Genomic DNA, 12,325 nt, shown 5'->3' on the forward strand with positions numbered 1-12,325 from the left:
GCAGTGGGTTTGAATTATTTTATTTTTTTTTTTTTGGTCATAAGAAGTATGTTTCTGAAAAATGTGTCTAAGCAAAAAATGTTTTAAATGCGTTTAGGGTGCTCATTGCAGCCTACCATCTAATGAAGGCCTTGAGGACAGGCTCTGGATTTGATTCTTCCCTAGAGCTACGGCTGCCAACCAAAAGGTCAGCAGTTTGAATCCACCAGCCTCTCCTTGGAAACCCTATGGGGCAGTTCTACTCTGTCCTGTGGGATCGCTATGAGTCAGAATTGACTCGATGGCAGTGAATTTTTTTGGTTTTATGCTCCTCATAGCACCCCAGGCAGCACCCTGCACGCCGTGAGCCCTCAGCAAGTCTACAGAATGAACAGGATCCTTAGCAAAATCTTTTAGTAACAAACAGTCCAAAAATTTAATAGGCCAATTAGTTTATAGCTAGAGAGCACTTTTTTTTGGAAAAAAAAAAATTCAGAATTTTGAATATTTTATATTGTTTCAAAAAAAAATTTTTGTTTTTAAGTTTCATAGTTGCATTTTATAATAACCAATCAAAATTATTTAGAAAAAGCTTTTGGACATTCTTGTAGGAACTTTCAACTGCGCTGTAAGGGGAAAACTCCTCTCACAAGGAAGGAAACTGTGTCAGAGAGTGGGGAAGGGTTAGGCACCAAGGAGGAATCAGAAAAAGGAAATCCTGGGCCATGAGCTCCGTTCAGTTGTCATAGCTCTCTAGTTCCTTTACTCTGGATAGTTCCTCAGTCTTTCCCCATCTTTCATGACCTTGACATTTGATGAGTTCAGATCAGTCATTTTGCAAGCTGTTCTTCAATTTTCATTACCAATTAATTTTTAAAGCCTTGTCTTGAGTGTTCCTTCCTCAGAGAGGCCTTTTCTGGTTCCACAGACTTAGTTAAGAGCTTCTATCATGCATTTTCATTGCATTCTAGACTTTTTGGAGCACTTGGAACAGCTGATTCTGTGGAATTGTGTTTAACATCTAACTTCCTGTTTCAGTCAGAATACGTGAAATTATGCTGCGGCAACAACCAACCATAAAGTCTTAAAACGAAAAGTTTCTTTCTTGCTCACTACATGACCACCTTGTGTTGGCAGGCGGCTCTGCTTGTTGCAATCAGTCATGGGGCCCAGGGGAGTGGAATGGCTGTCGTTTTGAGCAAAGCCAGTCACTTCACTAGAAAGACTCTCCAGGTCCCCACTCTGGGATTTATCAAAGTTAGCTGACCAGGAAGAAAAGAGAGGGGTCTCCTGGTTTACCTGTTGTTGCCATTGTTTTTTTTCTTCTTCATGTTGCTGGAGAATTCTGGTTATATCCTTCTGCTGCTGCTCAGTCTCCTCACACTCACAGAGGTGGACAGTTGTGGCTATAGATGGGAAAACAAAACAATCACAGAGAGCAGAGGTGGGGCCTGGGCTCTGCAGAGAGGATGTGGGAGGACAGAAGGGGTGAGAACCCTGGCCTCCACTGCAAGAAGTATTTCAGTTGGGGAACAACCTCTAGAGGCAACAACCCAAATCTCGCTGGCTTTGGAGACCCTCCTTCAAGGCAGGAGCCAGGGGTCTGATATTGTCCCCTAGTATCTAAAGCAGAGCAGGTGGCTCACAGGACAGATGAAGCCCGTAGAAGTGTCCTACTTGCTCCATCCAATATTTAAATTAAAAAAAATTAGTTGCTGGTATTTAATAACTGGAAAACTTTTGCATAACAGTAGAGATTTCCAACTGTTCTAAAAGAACTGGCCCCTGAGCCAGTATGCCTTCAAGTCTACCAGAAGCCGGAGCTAAGGGGCAGCTGCTTCCTTTGGCCAGAGCATGGCTCTGCCATTTGCCACACTGCCCACCCCCCCGCCCCCACTGAGGGCACGGTGTAAGGGGCCACATCATCATCGGCTTTGCCAGCTGGGCCCCGTGAGCATCTGAGTGTGTGATTCCCTGAACTGCAGCATCTCCTCACCTAGAGGTGGAGAGGCTGCTTGTGAGCAGGAAGGCGACCCAGTGTGACCCATCCTCTCTGTACACCCAGTTACCCCAGGATAATAAAGGGACCTACCTCATGGGGCTATTGAAAGGATTCCATCAGAAAACAACGGCAATAATAATAATAAAAACAGGTAAAAAAAAAAAAAAAACAGGTAAAGAGCACTGAGAGCTTACCACATGGTCATGACTCACTTGATCCTCACAACAACTCATTGTGGTGGATACTATAACTATCGCCATCTCACAGATGAGGAAACTGAGGCACAGAGAAGTTATGCAACTTGCCCAAGATCACCCAGATCACCACTGGGAGAGCAGGGATATGAACCCACGCCATCTAATTCCACAGCAAACACTCCTAATGACCACCTTATTCTGCTTCCTTGTGCACAAAAATCAGTAAGTAGAATGCCAGGCACTTCGGAGGTGCTCCATATATGTCAGCTCTCAGTGCTCATGACAAGCGTTAGAGGTTAATACTAGTATTGTCAGCGTTATTATTACAGAACTCCATAGGCAGGGGCTAGCAGAGGTATGGCTAGAAATGTGAGGACCCTGAAAGGGGGCTGGTGAGGGAGAAGACAGCACTGTTGTCAGTTCCATTAGGATAGGACGAGGAGTGACCTGGTGCCCCTGAGTCCTGGACTCCCAAAAGCTGTGAGCAGGTAGGCAAGAGGTTACAAAATAGAGAAGAGGTTACAAGATAGCAACAGTCAAGGTCAGAGCACCTCAGACTCTCATGCATGATTTGGCTCAGGGTCCCAAACACTGGTCCATGAGACCAGCAGCAGGTTAAGACCAGCAGGAAAGAAGCTAATTAAAAAGATACGTTACTAAAAATGCAGATTCTTCATCCTCCCTCCTAGAGATTCTTATTCAGTTGGACTGGGGTCCGAGAATCTGTATCTGAAATTCTCTAGGCAATTATGTATGTATGGCCAAGTTGAAGAGCCTCTGAATTCTGGTCCATTTGCTTATCTGGTGCTTGCTCTTTATATATAATATCCCCAATACCTGGTGTTCCAACCTGTGCTTAAACACCTTTGGAGGTGGAGAACTCATTCTATTACTATGGGAGCTCAGATGGTTTTAAATCAACTAGCACACAAAAATCCTTTGAGATTGAATTGAATTCTGCCTGCCAGTTCCTGCTACCTTGAGGCCCTAGTTCTGCACTCTGAGTCACACAAACAAGGCTCATCTTTCTTCTCCATGAGTGCACTTCAGACACTTGGAGAGAACTGTCATGTTTTATTATGACATCTTCTTTCTAGGTGGAGCATTCTCTGTTCCTATAATCACTCCTTACAGGACATGGTTTCCAGATTTCTCACCAGCCTGAGCTTTCAACACTGCATACCTTCCAATGTTTCTGGATCCCTCTGAAAATGTACTTCACAGAAATAAACCCTTCATTCTAGATGTGGTATTGGCAGCCCAGAACAGGGAAGCACAGGTCAGGATTGTCACCTCCCTGATTTCACACATGATACTCCTGTTAATGTAACCTCCCTAATATCTCATGCAAATATCTATATTACCTTTGTTGATTATTTATAAGGTAAGAAATCTCATGGGTGTCACATCTCACGGGCATTTATGAGGCCGACCACTCACCTGTGTCCTCATTGAGGGGGCCTGGTTCTTGGGGTACTGAACTGCGTGGCTGTTCTTGTTCTTGGTGTCTCTGGAAGAAGTGAGACATCAATGAGGTGAGGGTAGAGGGGGGTGGATGCTAAGGTATGACTCTTCCAAAGGCAAGGTAGGACTTCTAGTTATGCCAGACCCTGCTCCATACCTGGTCCTGTAGCCCAAGGCAGCACTCCCTCTGCCTAGGGAAGGATTCCCAGAGACAAGGGGATTCCCTGAGCAGGTTTTTTTGTTTTTGTGCTTTAGGTGAAAGTTTACAGAGTACTCTGTCATTCAAAAGTTTATACATAAATTGTTTTGTGACATCGGTTGCAATTCCCACAATGTGGCAGCACTCTCTCTGTTTATACCCCAGGTTCTCTGTTTCCATTCATCTAGTTTTCCTGTCCCTTCCTGCCTTCTTGTCTTTGCTTTTGGGCAGGTGTTGTCCACTCAGTCTCGTATCTAAGAAGCATGTTTCTCACGTGTGTCATTGTTTCATAGGGCTGTCTAATCTTTGGCTGAAAGGTGGGCTTCGGGAGTGGCTTCAGTTCTGAGTTAGCAGGGTGTTCAGGGGTCATAGTCTTGGAGGTTCTTTGGTCCCTTTTAGACCAGAAAGTCTGGTCTTTTTTTGTGAATTTGAATTTTGTTCTAAATTTTTCTCCTGCTCTGTTCACAGCCCTGTTATTGTGATCCCTGTCAGAGCCGTCGGTGGTGGTAGTCGGGCCCCATCTAGTTCTTCTGGGCTCAAGCTGGTGGAGGCTGTGATTCATGTGGTGCGTTAGTCCTTTGGACTAATCTTTCTCTTGTGTCTTTGGTTTTATTTATTCTCCCTTGCTCGAGACAGTGTGGGACTAGTGGAGTATCTTAGATGGTCACTCACTATCTTTTAAGACCCCAGACACTACTTACCAAAGTAGGATGTAGAACATTTTCTTTATAAGCTATGTTATGCTGATTGAGCTAGATATCCCCTGAGACTATGGTCACTAGCCCTCAGCCCAATAATTCTGTCCCTCATGGAGTCTGGATGTGTCTATGAAGCTTCCATGACCTTGCCTTGGACAAGTTGTGCTGACTTCCCCAGTATTATGTACTGTCTTACCCTTCACCAAGGTTACCATTTATCTATTGTCTATTTAGTGTTTTTCCCTCCCCAACCATTCCCTCCCTAGTAACCATCGAAGATTTTTTCTTTCTGTGTGTAAACCTTTTCATGAGTTTTTATTTTTTCCTTTTTTTTTATTGTGCTTTAGGTGAAAGTTTATAGCTCAAGTTAATTTCTCATACAAAAATTTATACACATACTGTTATGTGACATTAGTTGCAATCCCTATAATGCGAAAGCACACTCCCCCTTTCTACCCAGGGTTTCTTGTGTCTGTTCAACCAGTTCCAGTCCCTTCCTGCCTTCTCATCCTGCCTCCAGACAGGAACCACCCAATTGGTCTCATGTATCTGCTTGAACTAAGAAACATACTCTTCATGAGTATTATTTTGTGTTCTATAGTCCAGTCTAATTTTTATCTAAAGAGTGGGCTTCGGGAATGGTTTTAGTTCTGGGCTAACAGAATGTCCGGGGCCATGGCTTTGGGGTTCCTCCAGTCTCAGTCAGACCATTAAGTCTGGTCTTTTTATTAGAATTTGAGTTCTGCACCCTACTTTTCTCCTGTTCTGTCAGGGACTCTCTGTTGTGTTCCCTCTCTGGGTGGTCATTGATGGTAGAAGAGCACCATCTAGTTCTTCTCGTCTTTTCCTTGTGTTTTTGGTGTTCTTCATTCTCCTTTGCTCCAAGTGGGTTGGGACCAATGGATGTATCCTAGGTGGCCTCTCGCAAGATTTTAAGACCCCAGACGCCACCCACCAAAGTGGGATGCAGAACATTTTCTTAATAAATTTTGTTATGCCAATTGACCTACATGTTCCCCAAAACCATGGTCCCCAGATCCCCACCCCTGCCACTCTGTCCCTCAAAGTGTTTGGCTGTGTTCAGGAAACTTCTTAGCTTTTGGTTTAGTCCAGTTGTGTGCTGACTTCCCCTGTATTTGTGTGTTGTCCTTCCCTTCACCTAAGATGACTCTTGTCTACTATCTAGTTAGTGAATTCCCCTCTCCCTCCCTCCTTACCCTCGCAACCGTCAAAGAATGTTTTCTTCTTTGTTTAAACCTCTCATTGAGGTCTTAAAATAGTGGTCTCATACAATATTTGTCCTTCTGTGACTGACTTATTTCACTCAGCATAATGCCCTCCAGATTCATCCATGTTGTAAGATGTTTCGAAGATTTAACATTGTTCTTTATTGTTATACAGTATGACATTGTGTGTACGTACCATAGTTTGTTTATCCATTTATCTGTTGATGGGCACTTGGTTTGTTTCCATCTTTTTGCTATTGTGAATAATGCTGCAGTGAACATGGGTGTGCATATGTCTATTTGTGTGATGGCTCTTATTTCTCTAGGATATATTCCTAGGAGTGGGATTGCTGGATCCTATGGTATTTCTTTTTCTAGCTTTTTAAGGAAGCGCCATATCATTTTACAAAGTGGTTGTACCACTTTGCGTTCCCACCAGCAGCGCATGAGAGCTCTGATCTCCCCGCAGCCTCTCCAACATTTGTTATTTTCTGTTTTTTGATTCATGCCAGTAATGTTGGGTGAGATGGTATTTCATTGTTGTTTTGATTTACATTTCTCTTTTTTTAATGGCCAGTGACCTTGAGCATTTCATCAAGTGTCTGTTAGCTGCTTGAATGTCTTCTTTGGTAAAGTGCCTATTCATGTCCTTTGCCTATTTTTTCATTGGATTATTTGTCTTTTTTGTCATAGAGGTGTTGGATTTCCCTATAGATTTTACAGATTAGATCTTTGTCGGATTTGTCATAGCCAAACCACAGACATAGGTTGCCTTTTTACTTTTTTGGTGAAGTCTTTTGATGAGCATAGGGTTTAATTTTTAGAAAATCCCAGTTATCTGGCTTATCTCCTGGTGTTTGTGGATTGTTAGTTATGGTTTGTATGCTATTTATGCCATGTATTAGGGCCTCTAATGTTGACCCTATTATGACTATTATTTCACAAAAGAAAGGGCATTTTGACTTTTCAAAACACAGTAAGGAGAAGTTCAAGAACAGTTCCTCCAGAAAAGAGTAACTGACAGACATCCTTACTCAAGATTACACTCACACCTGTATTTTTCTCATTTCACCCCAGATAGGTGGAAAGTTGGTCAAGGTCTAGCACTGGTTACTGGACCAGAATTTGTGGTGGAACAAAAAATTTAAGTCCTTTGTTCACTTTTCAAGATGCTCTAGACCCCAGTTTAAGAAACACTTAAGAAAATAAGTCAGCCTATGAAAATGCCGAAGAAATATCTGACTGTGAATGAAAAAAGAGAACTTTAGTTTTTACCATGGTGACAGATTTTTAAAAGGTAACTATTGAAATAAAATATATTAAAATTGTGCTGAACTCAAGAACCACTGAAATACTGTAGACAGCATACTTCTGACTGGGGAGGGAAGATGAGTCAGGGAAGTCTCCCAGGAGGAGTCTGCTCCTCCCCCACCGTGCCCAGCACAGAGCCTGACATACGTTAAGCCTCCCTGGTATCAGTAGCCTCCCCCAGGCCCTGTGCCCCATATCTGCTCAGGGGAGCTGGGCAAGCCTGACAATTTAGCTCTCCAAGCACCCTTCTGAAGACTCAGCCCTCCCTTCCCAGGGGAGAGGAGGAAGCCGGGGCCTGGCACAGTCCAGAGAAACTGTCAACACAGGAATCTAAGGAAGTGACAGGAGCCAGCCTCACTCCTGGGCTGGAGGCGGGACGGAGATAAAAAGCAAATGGATGTCTCTTCCCTGTTGCCAACACTGGTTACACTGAACCTGGGCAGTGTGGTTACGGGAAGGAGAATTCCTGGATCCCGGCCCTAGCTCTGCTGTAAACTTGGACAAGTCACTCCCCGCTAAGGGCTTCAGCTTCCTCCTCTGTGAGGTGGAAGGGGGAGGCCTGGGAGACCACCTCGATGATCCCATAGCATTCAACTTCTTAGCATCAGATCTCAGCTCCTCTCAACAGTGCTTGGAGGCAAGGCTTAGTATAGGCGAGGAAACAAACTCAGAGGGAACAACATGATCACACTCTTGCCCTAATGCCTAGTCAGCGTTAGAACTCAGGTCTCAGAACATTAGAGGCTGTAGAGCACTGTGGTTCAGACTCTGGAGTTCTAGAATCACTCAGATCTAAGTTCCAATCCTGGATCCAACACTGTGTGACTTTGTGATCTCTCCAAGCCTTCGTTCCCTCATCGGGTTGTTTTACCGGTTAAATGAGATAATGCACCTACACTGTCTGCCCTCACTAAGAGCTCAAATACTGCATAAGGTCATTATTGTATCTCTGAAGATCACGGCAAGAACAGAGATTCCACAGCACTTTGGTAGACCTCTGAGGCTGCCATGGGCTTCAGGTTTTGTCCTCTGAAATAAGATCATAAGCTCATGAAAAACTGTCTTCCCCCAAATAATAACAACTATAAACCAGTAGCCAGTTGCTGTTGAGTGAACTGACTCATGATGTCCCCAGGTGAATCAGAGTAGAACTGGGCTCCAAAGGGTTTTCAGTGTCTGATTTTTCAGAAGGAGATCTCCAGGACTCGCTTTTGAGGCACCTCTGGGTGGACTCAAACCTCCAACCTTTGGGTTAGCAGCTGAGCATGTTAACCATTTGTACTACCCAGGGACGCCAATAACCAAACCCAAACTCTCTGCCATCGAGTCCATTCCAATTCATAGTGGCCCTATAGGACAAAGTAGAACTGTCCCGCAGGGTCTCCCAGAAGCAGGTGGTAGATTTGAACTGCCAATCTTTTGGTTACCAGTGGTTTTCTTAACCACCGTGCCACCAGGGCTCCAGAGACTCCAATTGAAAGGTGGAAAACTCTTTTCCACTAACAGCTTCCAGGCCACCGGCAGAAATATAACCTTGCGCTTGAGTTCCCAGACTCTGACAAAACCATCCCCAGGATAACTCCTTTAGGATGACACTCAAGGCTCCTCACCATCTATTCCCAGTCTATTTTTTCCTCCATTTTCTTAACATTTAAATATCTGTAAACATCCTTTCCCACTTACGATAGTAGACAGCATCCACATGTATGGAAAATACAGGAAAGCATGAAAAGAAAACCCCGAAACCTAAAGATAACCTCTAGAATGTGGTGGTATATATTGTTCACATACATATACATGCTCAGTATCAGAAAGTTACACACACTTCCATATATATATATATATATATATATATATATATATATATATATATATATAATGAGCATTTACTACATGGCATTAGCCATTCTGTAAATATGTTCACTTTAATGACTCTAGAGAGGAACATCCCTATGGATGAATTCAATCATTTAATCAACAATCTATTGTTGAGTATTTTGATTGTTTTCTATGTTTTATTTCCAAGTTATGCTTTAATGACTACCCTGATAGATAGAAATGTTTGCACATCTAAAATGACTCTACTTTCCAAAAGAGACTCTGAGTGGCACAAATGGTTAAGCACTCAGCTGCTAACTGAAAGGTTAGAGATTCAAGTCCACCCGGAGGTACCTCAGAAGAAAGGCCTGGCTATCTAAAAAAAAAAAAATCTACTTCCCAAAAAATAAGCCATTGAAAATCCTGTGGAGCACAGTTCTACTCTGACATTCATGGGGTAGCCATGAGTCAGAGTGAACTTGACGGCAACTGGTTTGGTTTGGGTTTTTTGGTCCTCTCCAGAAAGGTTGTACCAATTTTTTCAACCACACACAGCACACAAGAAGGTCAATTTCCCTGCAACCTTGCCATCATGGAATATTATCACTTTTGTTGTCATTAATGCTGGCAAATTTGCTAGGCCAAAACAAAATCCAAATGACCTGGTGTTGCCTATTGTATTCCTGGCTTCAACACACACATCCATGTGTTCATAGGACATCCCAGGCTGCTCCAGACCATGCCAACATGATATACCCTCAACTCCTCCTCAGGCCTCTAGGCCCAGCTAGCACATTATTTCTCCTCTGACTCCCCCAGCCTTCCCCATGGTTGCCTTCTTCAGCCTCCAATGCCTGTTAGACACCCAAGAGAGTAACTACCTGGTTAGCTGTCCATTTTTTCTGCTAGCCTAAGGGGTTGCTTGAGGACAAGGACCAGTTCTGAAATTCCATTCGGATCTGCCCAGTATGTTACAATGCCCAGAACTGTGCTTCTAGGAATGCGCTCTCCACGGGCCTTCTATATTAGAACCACCTGGAGTGCTGCTTAACACAAATTCCAGGCCCAATTCTAGACCTACAGAATCTAAGGAGGTAGGAAGGCTGGGAATCTCCTTTTTTACCAAGCTATCCCTGGAATTTAGATGCTAACAGCCTGAGGACAAACGGGCCAGAGTGAAGCAGGAATTGATAAGCAACGAACGCATGGAAAATCCCCAGGTTAGGTCCTGTCTACTTCCTCCTCAGAGGTCATGGTGCAGAGTTCACCCTGCAATGGGGTAGGGGGGGAGGTAGGAGGGGGACACAGGAATTTCCCCTTCCAAAAGCAGAGAGGGTGGCTGAGGCTGGGGCGGGGCATCCGGACTGAGCTCTGGAATAGGGATGACGCTTCCTGAGTCCAACGGAAACTTGGGAGCAAGAAAGCTACAGAGGAGGAAGCTGCCAGCACAGGATGCAGGGAGAACCCAGGACCGGGTTAACTAAAAAAAAAAAAAAAACAAAAAAAGAAAAACCGTTGCCATAGAGTCGATTCTGAATCATAGCGACCCTGTAGGACAGAGTAGAACTGCCCCATAGGGTTTCCAAGGAGCAGCTCGTGGATTTGAACTGCCAACCTTTTGGTTAGCAGCCAAGCTCTTAGTCACTGTGCCACCAGGGCTCCAGGGCTGGGTTAGAGGCCAGAAAACCCGGGTCTGGCTTTACTGTGTGTTATGGATTGAATTATGTCCTCAAAAAATATCTGTCAACTTGGCTAGACCATGATTCCCAGTAGTGTGTGGTTGTCCAACATTTTGTGATCTGATGTGATTTTCCTACGTGTTGCAAATTCTACCTCTATGATGTTAATGAGGCAGGATTGTTGTGGTTGTTAGGTGCTGTGGAGTTGGTTCTGACTTATAGTGACCCTATGTACAACAGAAGGAAACACTACCCAGTCCTGCGTCATCTTCATGGTCTTTGTTATGCTTGAGCCCATTGTTGCAGCCACCGTGTCAATCTATCTCGTTGAGGGTCTTCCTCTTTTTCACTGACCCTCTACTTTACCAAGCATGTTGTCTTTTTCCAGGGACTGATTCCTCCTGATCACATGTCCAAAGTATGTGAGACGAAGTCTCACCATCCTTGCTTCTAAGGAGCATTCTGGCTTTATTTCTTCCAAGATAGATTTGTTCATTCTTTTGACAGTCCATGGTATATTCAATATTCTTTGCCAACACCATAATTCAAAGTCATTAATTCTTCTTCGATCTTCTTTATTCATTGTCCAGCTTTCACATGTGTATGAGATGATTGAAAACACCATGGCATGGGTCAGGCGCACCTTAGTCCTTAAAGTGACATCTTTGTTTTTTAACACTTTAAAGAGGTCTCTTCCTGCAGATTTGCCCAGTGCAATGTGTCATTTGATGTCTTGACTGCTGCTTCCATGGGTGTTGATTGTGAATCCAAGTAAAATGAAATCCTTGATGGTTCCAATCTTTTCTCCATTTATTGGTCCACTTGGGAGGATTTTTGTTTTCTTTATGTTGAGGTGTAATCCATACTGAAGGCTGTAGTCTTTGATCTTCATCAGTAAATGCTTCAAGTCCTCTTCACTTTCAGAAAGCAAGGTTGTGTCATCTGCATAACGCAGGTTGTTAATGAGTCTTCCTCCAAACCTGATGCCCAGTTCTTCTTCATGTAGTCCAGCTTCTCAGATTATTTGCTCAGCATACAGATTGAATAGGTATGGTGAAAGGATACAACCCTGACGCACACTTTCCTGACTTTAAACCATGCAGTGTCCACTTGTTCTGTTCAAACAACTGTCTCTTGATCTATGTACAGGTTCCTCGTGAGCACAGTTAAGTGTTCCGGAATTAGGTAGGATTAGAGGCAGTTATGTTAATGAAAAGAAAAAAAATTTTTTTTTTAATGTTAATGAGGCAGGACTTAATCCATAGGATTAGGTTGTATGTAGAATAAATCTCTTTTGAGATATAAAAAAGAGGAGCAAGCAGAGAGGAAAGGGACCTCCTACCACCAAGGAATCAGAGCCAGTAGCAGAGTGTGTCCTTTGGACCCAGGGTCCCTGTGCTGAGAAGCTCCTCGATCAGGCGAAAATTGATGACAAGGACCTTCCCCCAAAGCCAACAGAGAGAGAAAGCTTTCCCCTGGAGCTGGCACCCTGAAATTGGACTTCTAGCCTCCTAGACTAGGAGAGAATAAATTTCTGTTTGTTAAAGCCATCCACATGTGATGTGTCTGTTATAGCAGTAGTAAATAACTAAGATACTGTGGGACTTAGGTAAGTCCCTTCCCCTCTTTGGACCTCAATTTTCCCATCTGCAAAGGGTCAGGGTGGGACCAGATGCTCTCCTCAGTCTGGCTTCCAGGGCAGCCTTTCTTCTGAGAAGGCTGGACATAGGGCCTTTATACCCACCCAGTAAC

The 12,325-nt window shown here is 43.8% G+C and overlaps 1 protein-coding gene across 1 annotated transcript in view; it reads right to left on the reverse strand.

The window, feature by feature from the left end:
• Positions 1–12,325, reverse strand: part of CCDC69 (coiled-coil domain containing 69) — a 70,842-nt gene that overhangs the window by 37,548 nt on the left and 20,969 nt on the right. The window contains exons 3-4 of the mRNA XM_049868895.1: positions 3,619–3,688; positions 1,279–1,385 (exon numbers count right to left, since the gene is read on the reverse strand). Of these exons, the coding sequence (XP_049724852.1) occupies positions 1,279–1,385; positions 3,619–3,688 (177 nt within the window). The remainder of the gene's footprint in view (positions 1–1,278; positions 1,386–3,618; positions 3,689–12,325) is intronic.

The sequence above is a fragment of the Elephas maximus genome, chromosome 2 (assembly GCF_024166365.1).
Source record: "Elephas maximus indicus isolate mEleMax1 chromosome 2, mEleMax1 primary haplotype, whole genome shotgun sequence".
Taxonomy (NCBI): Eukaryota; Metazoa; Chordata; class Mammalia; order Proboscidea; family Elephantidae; genus Elephas; species Elephas maximus.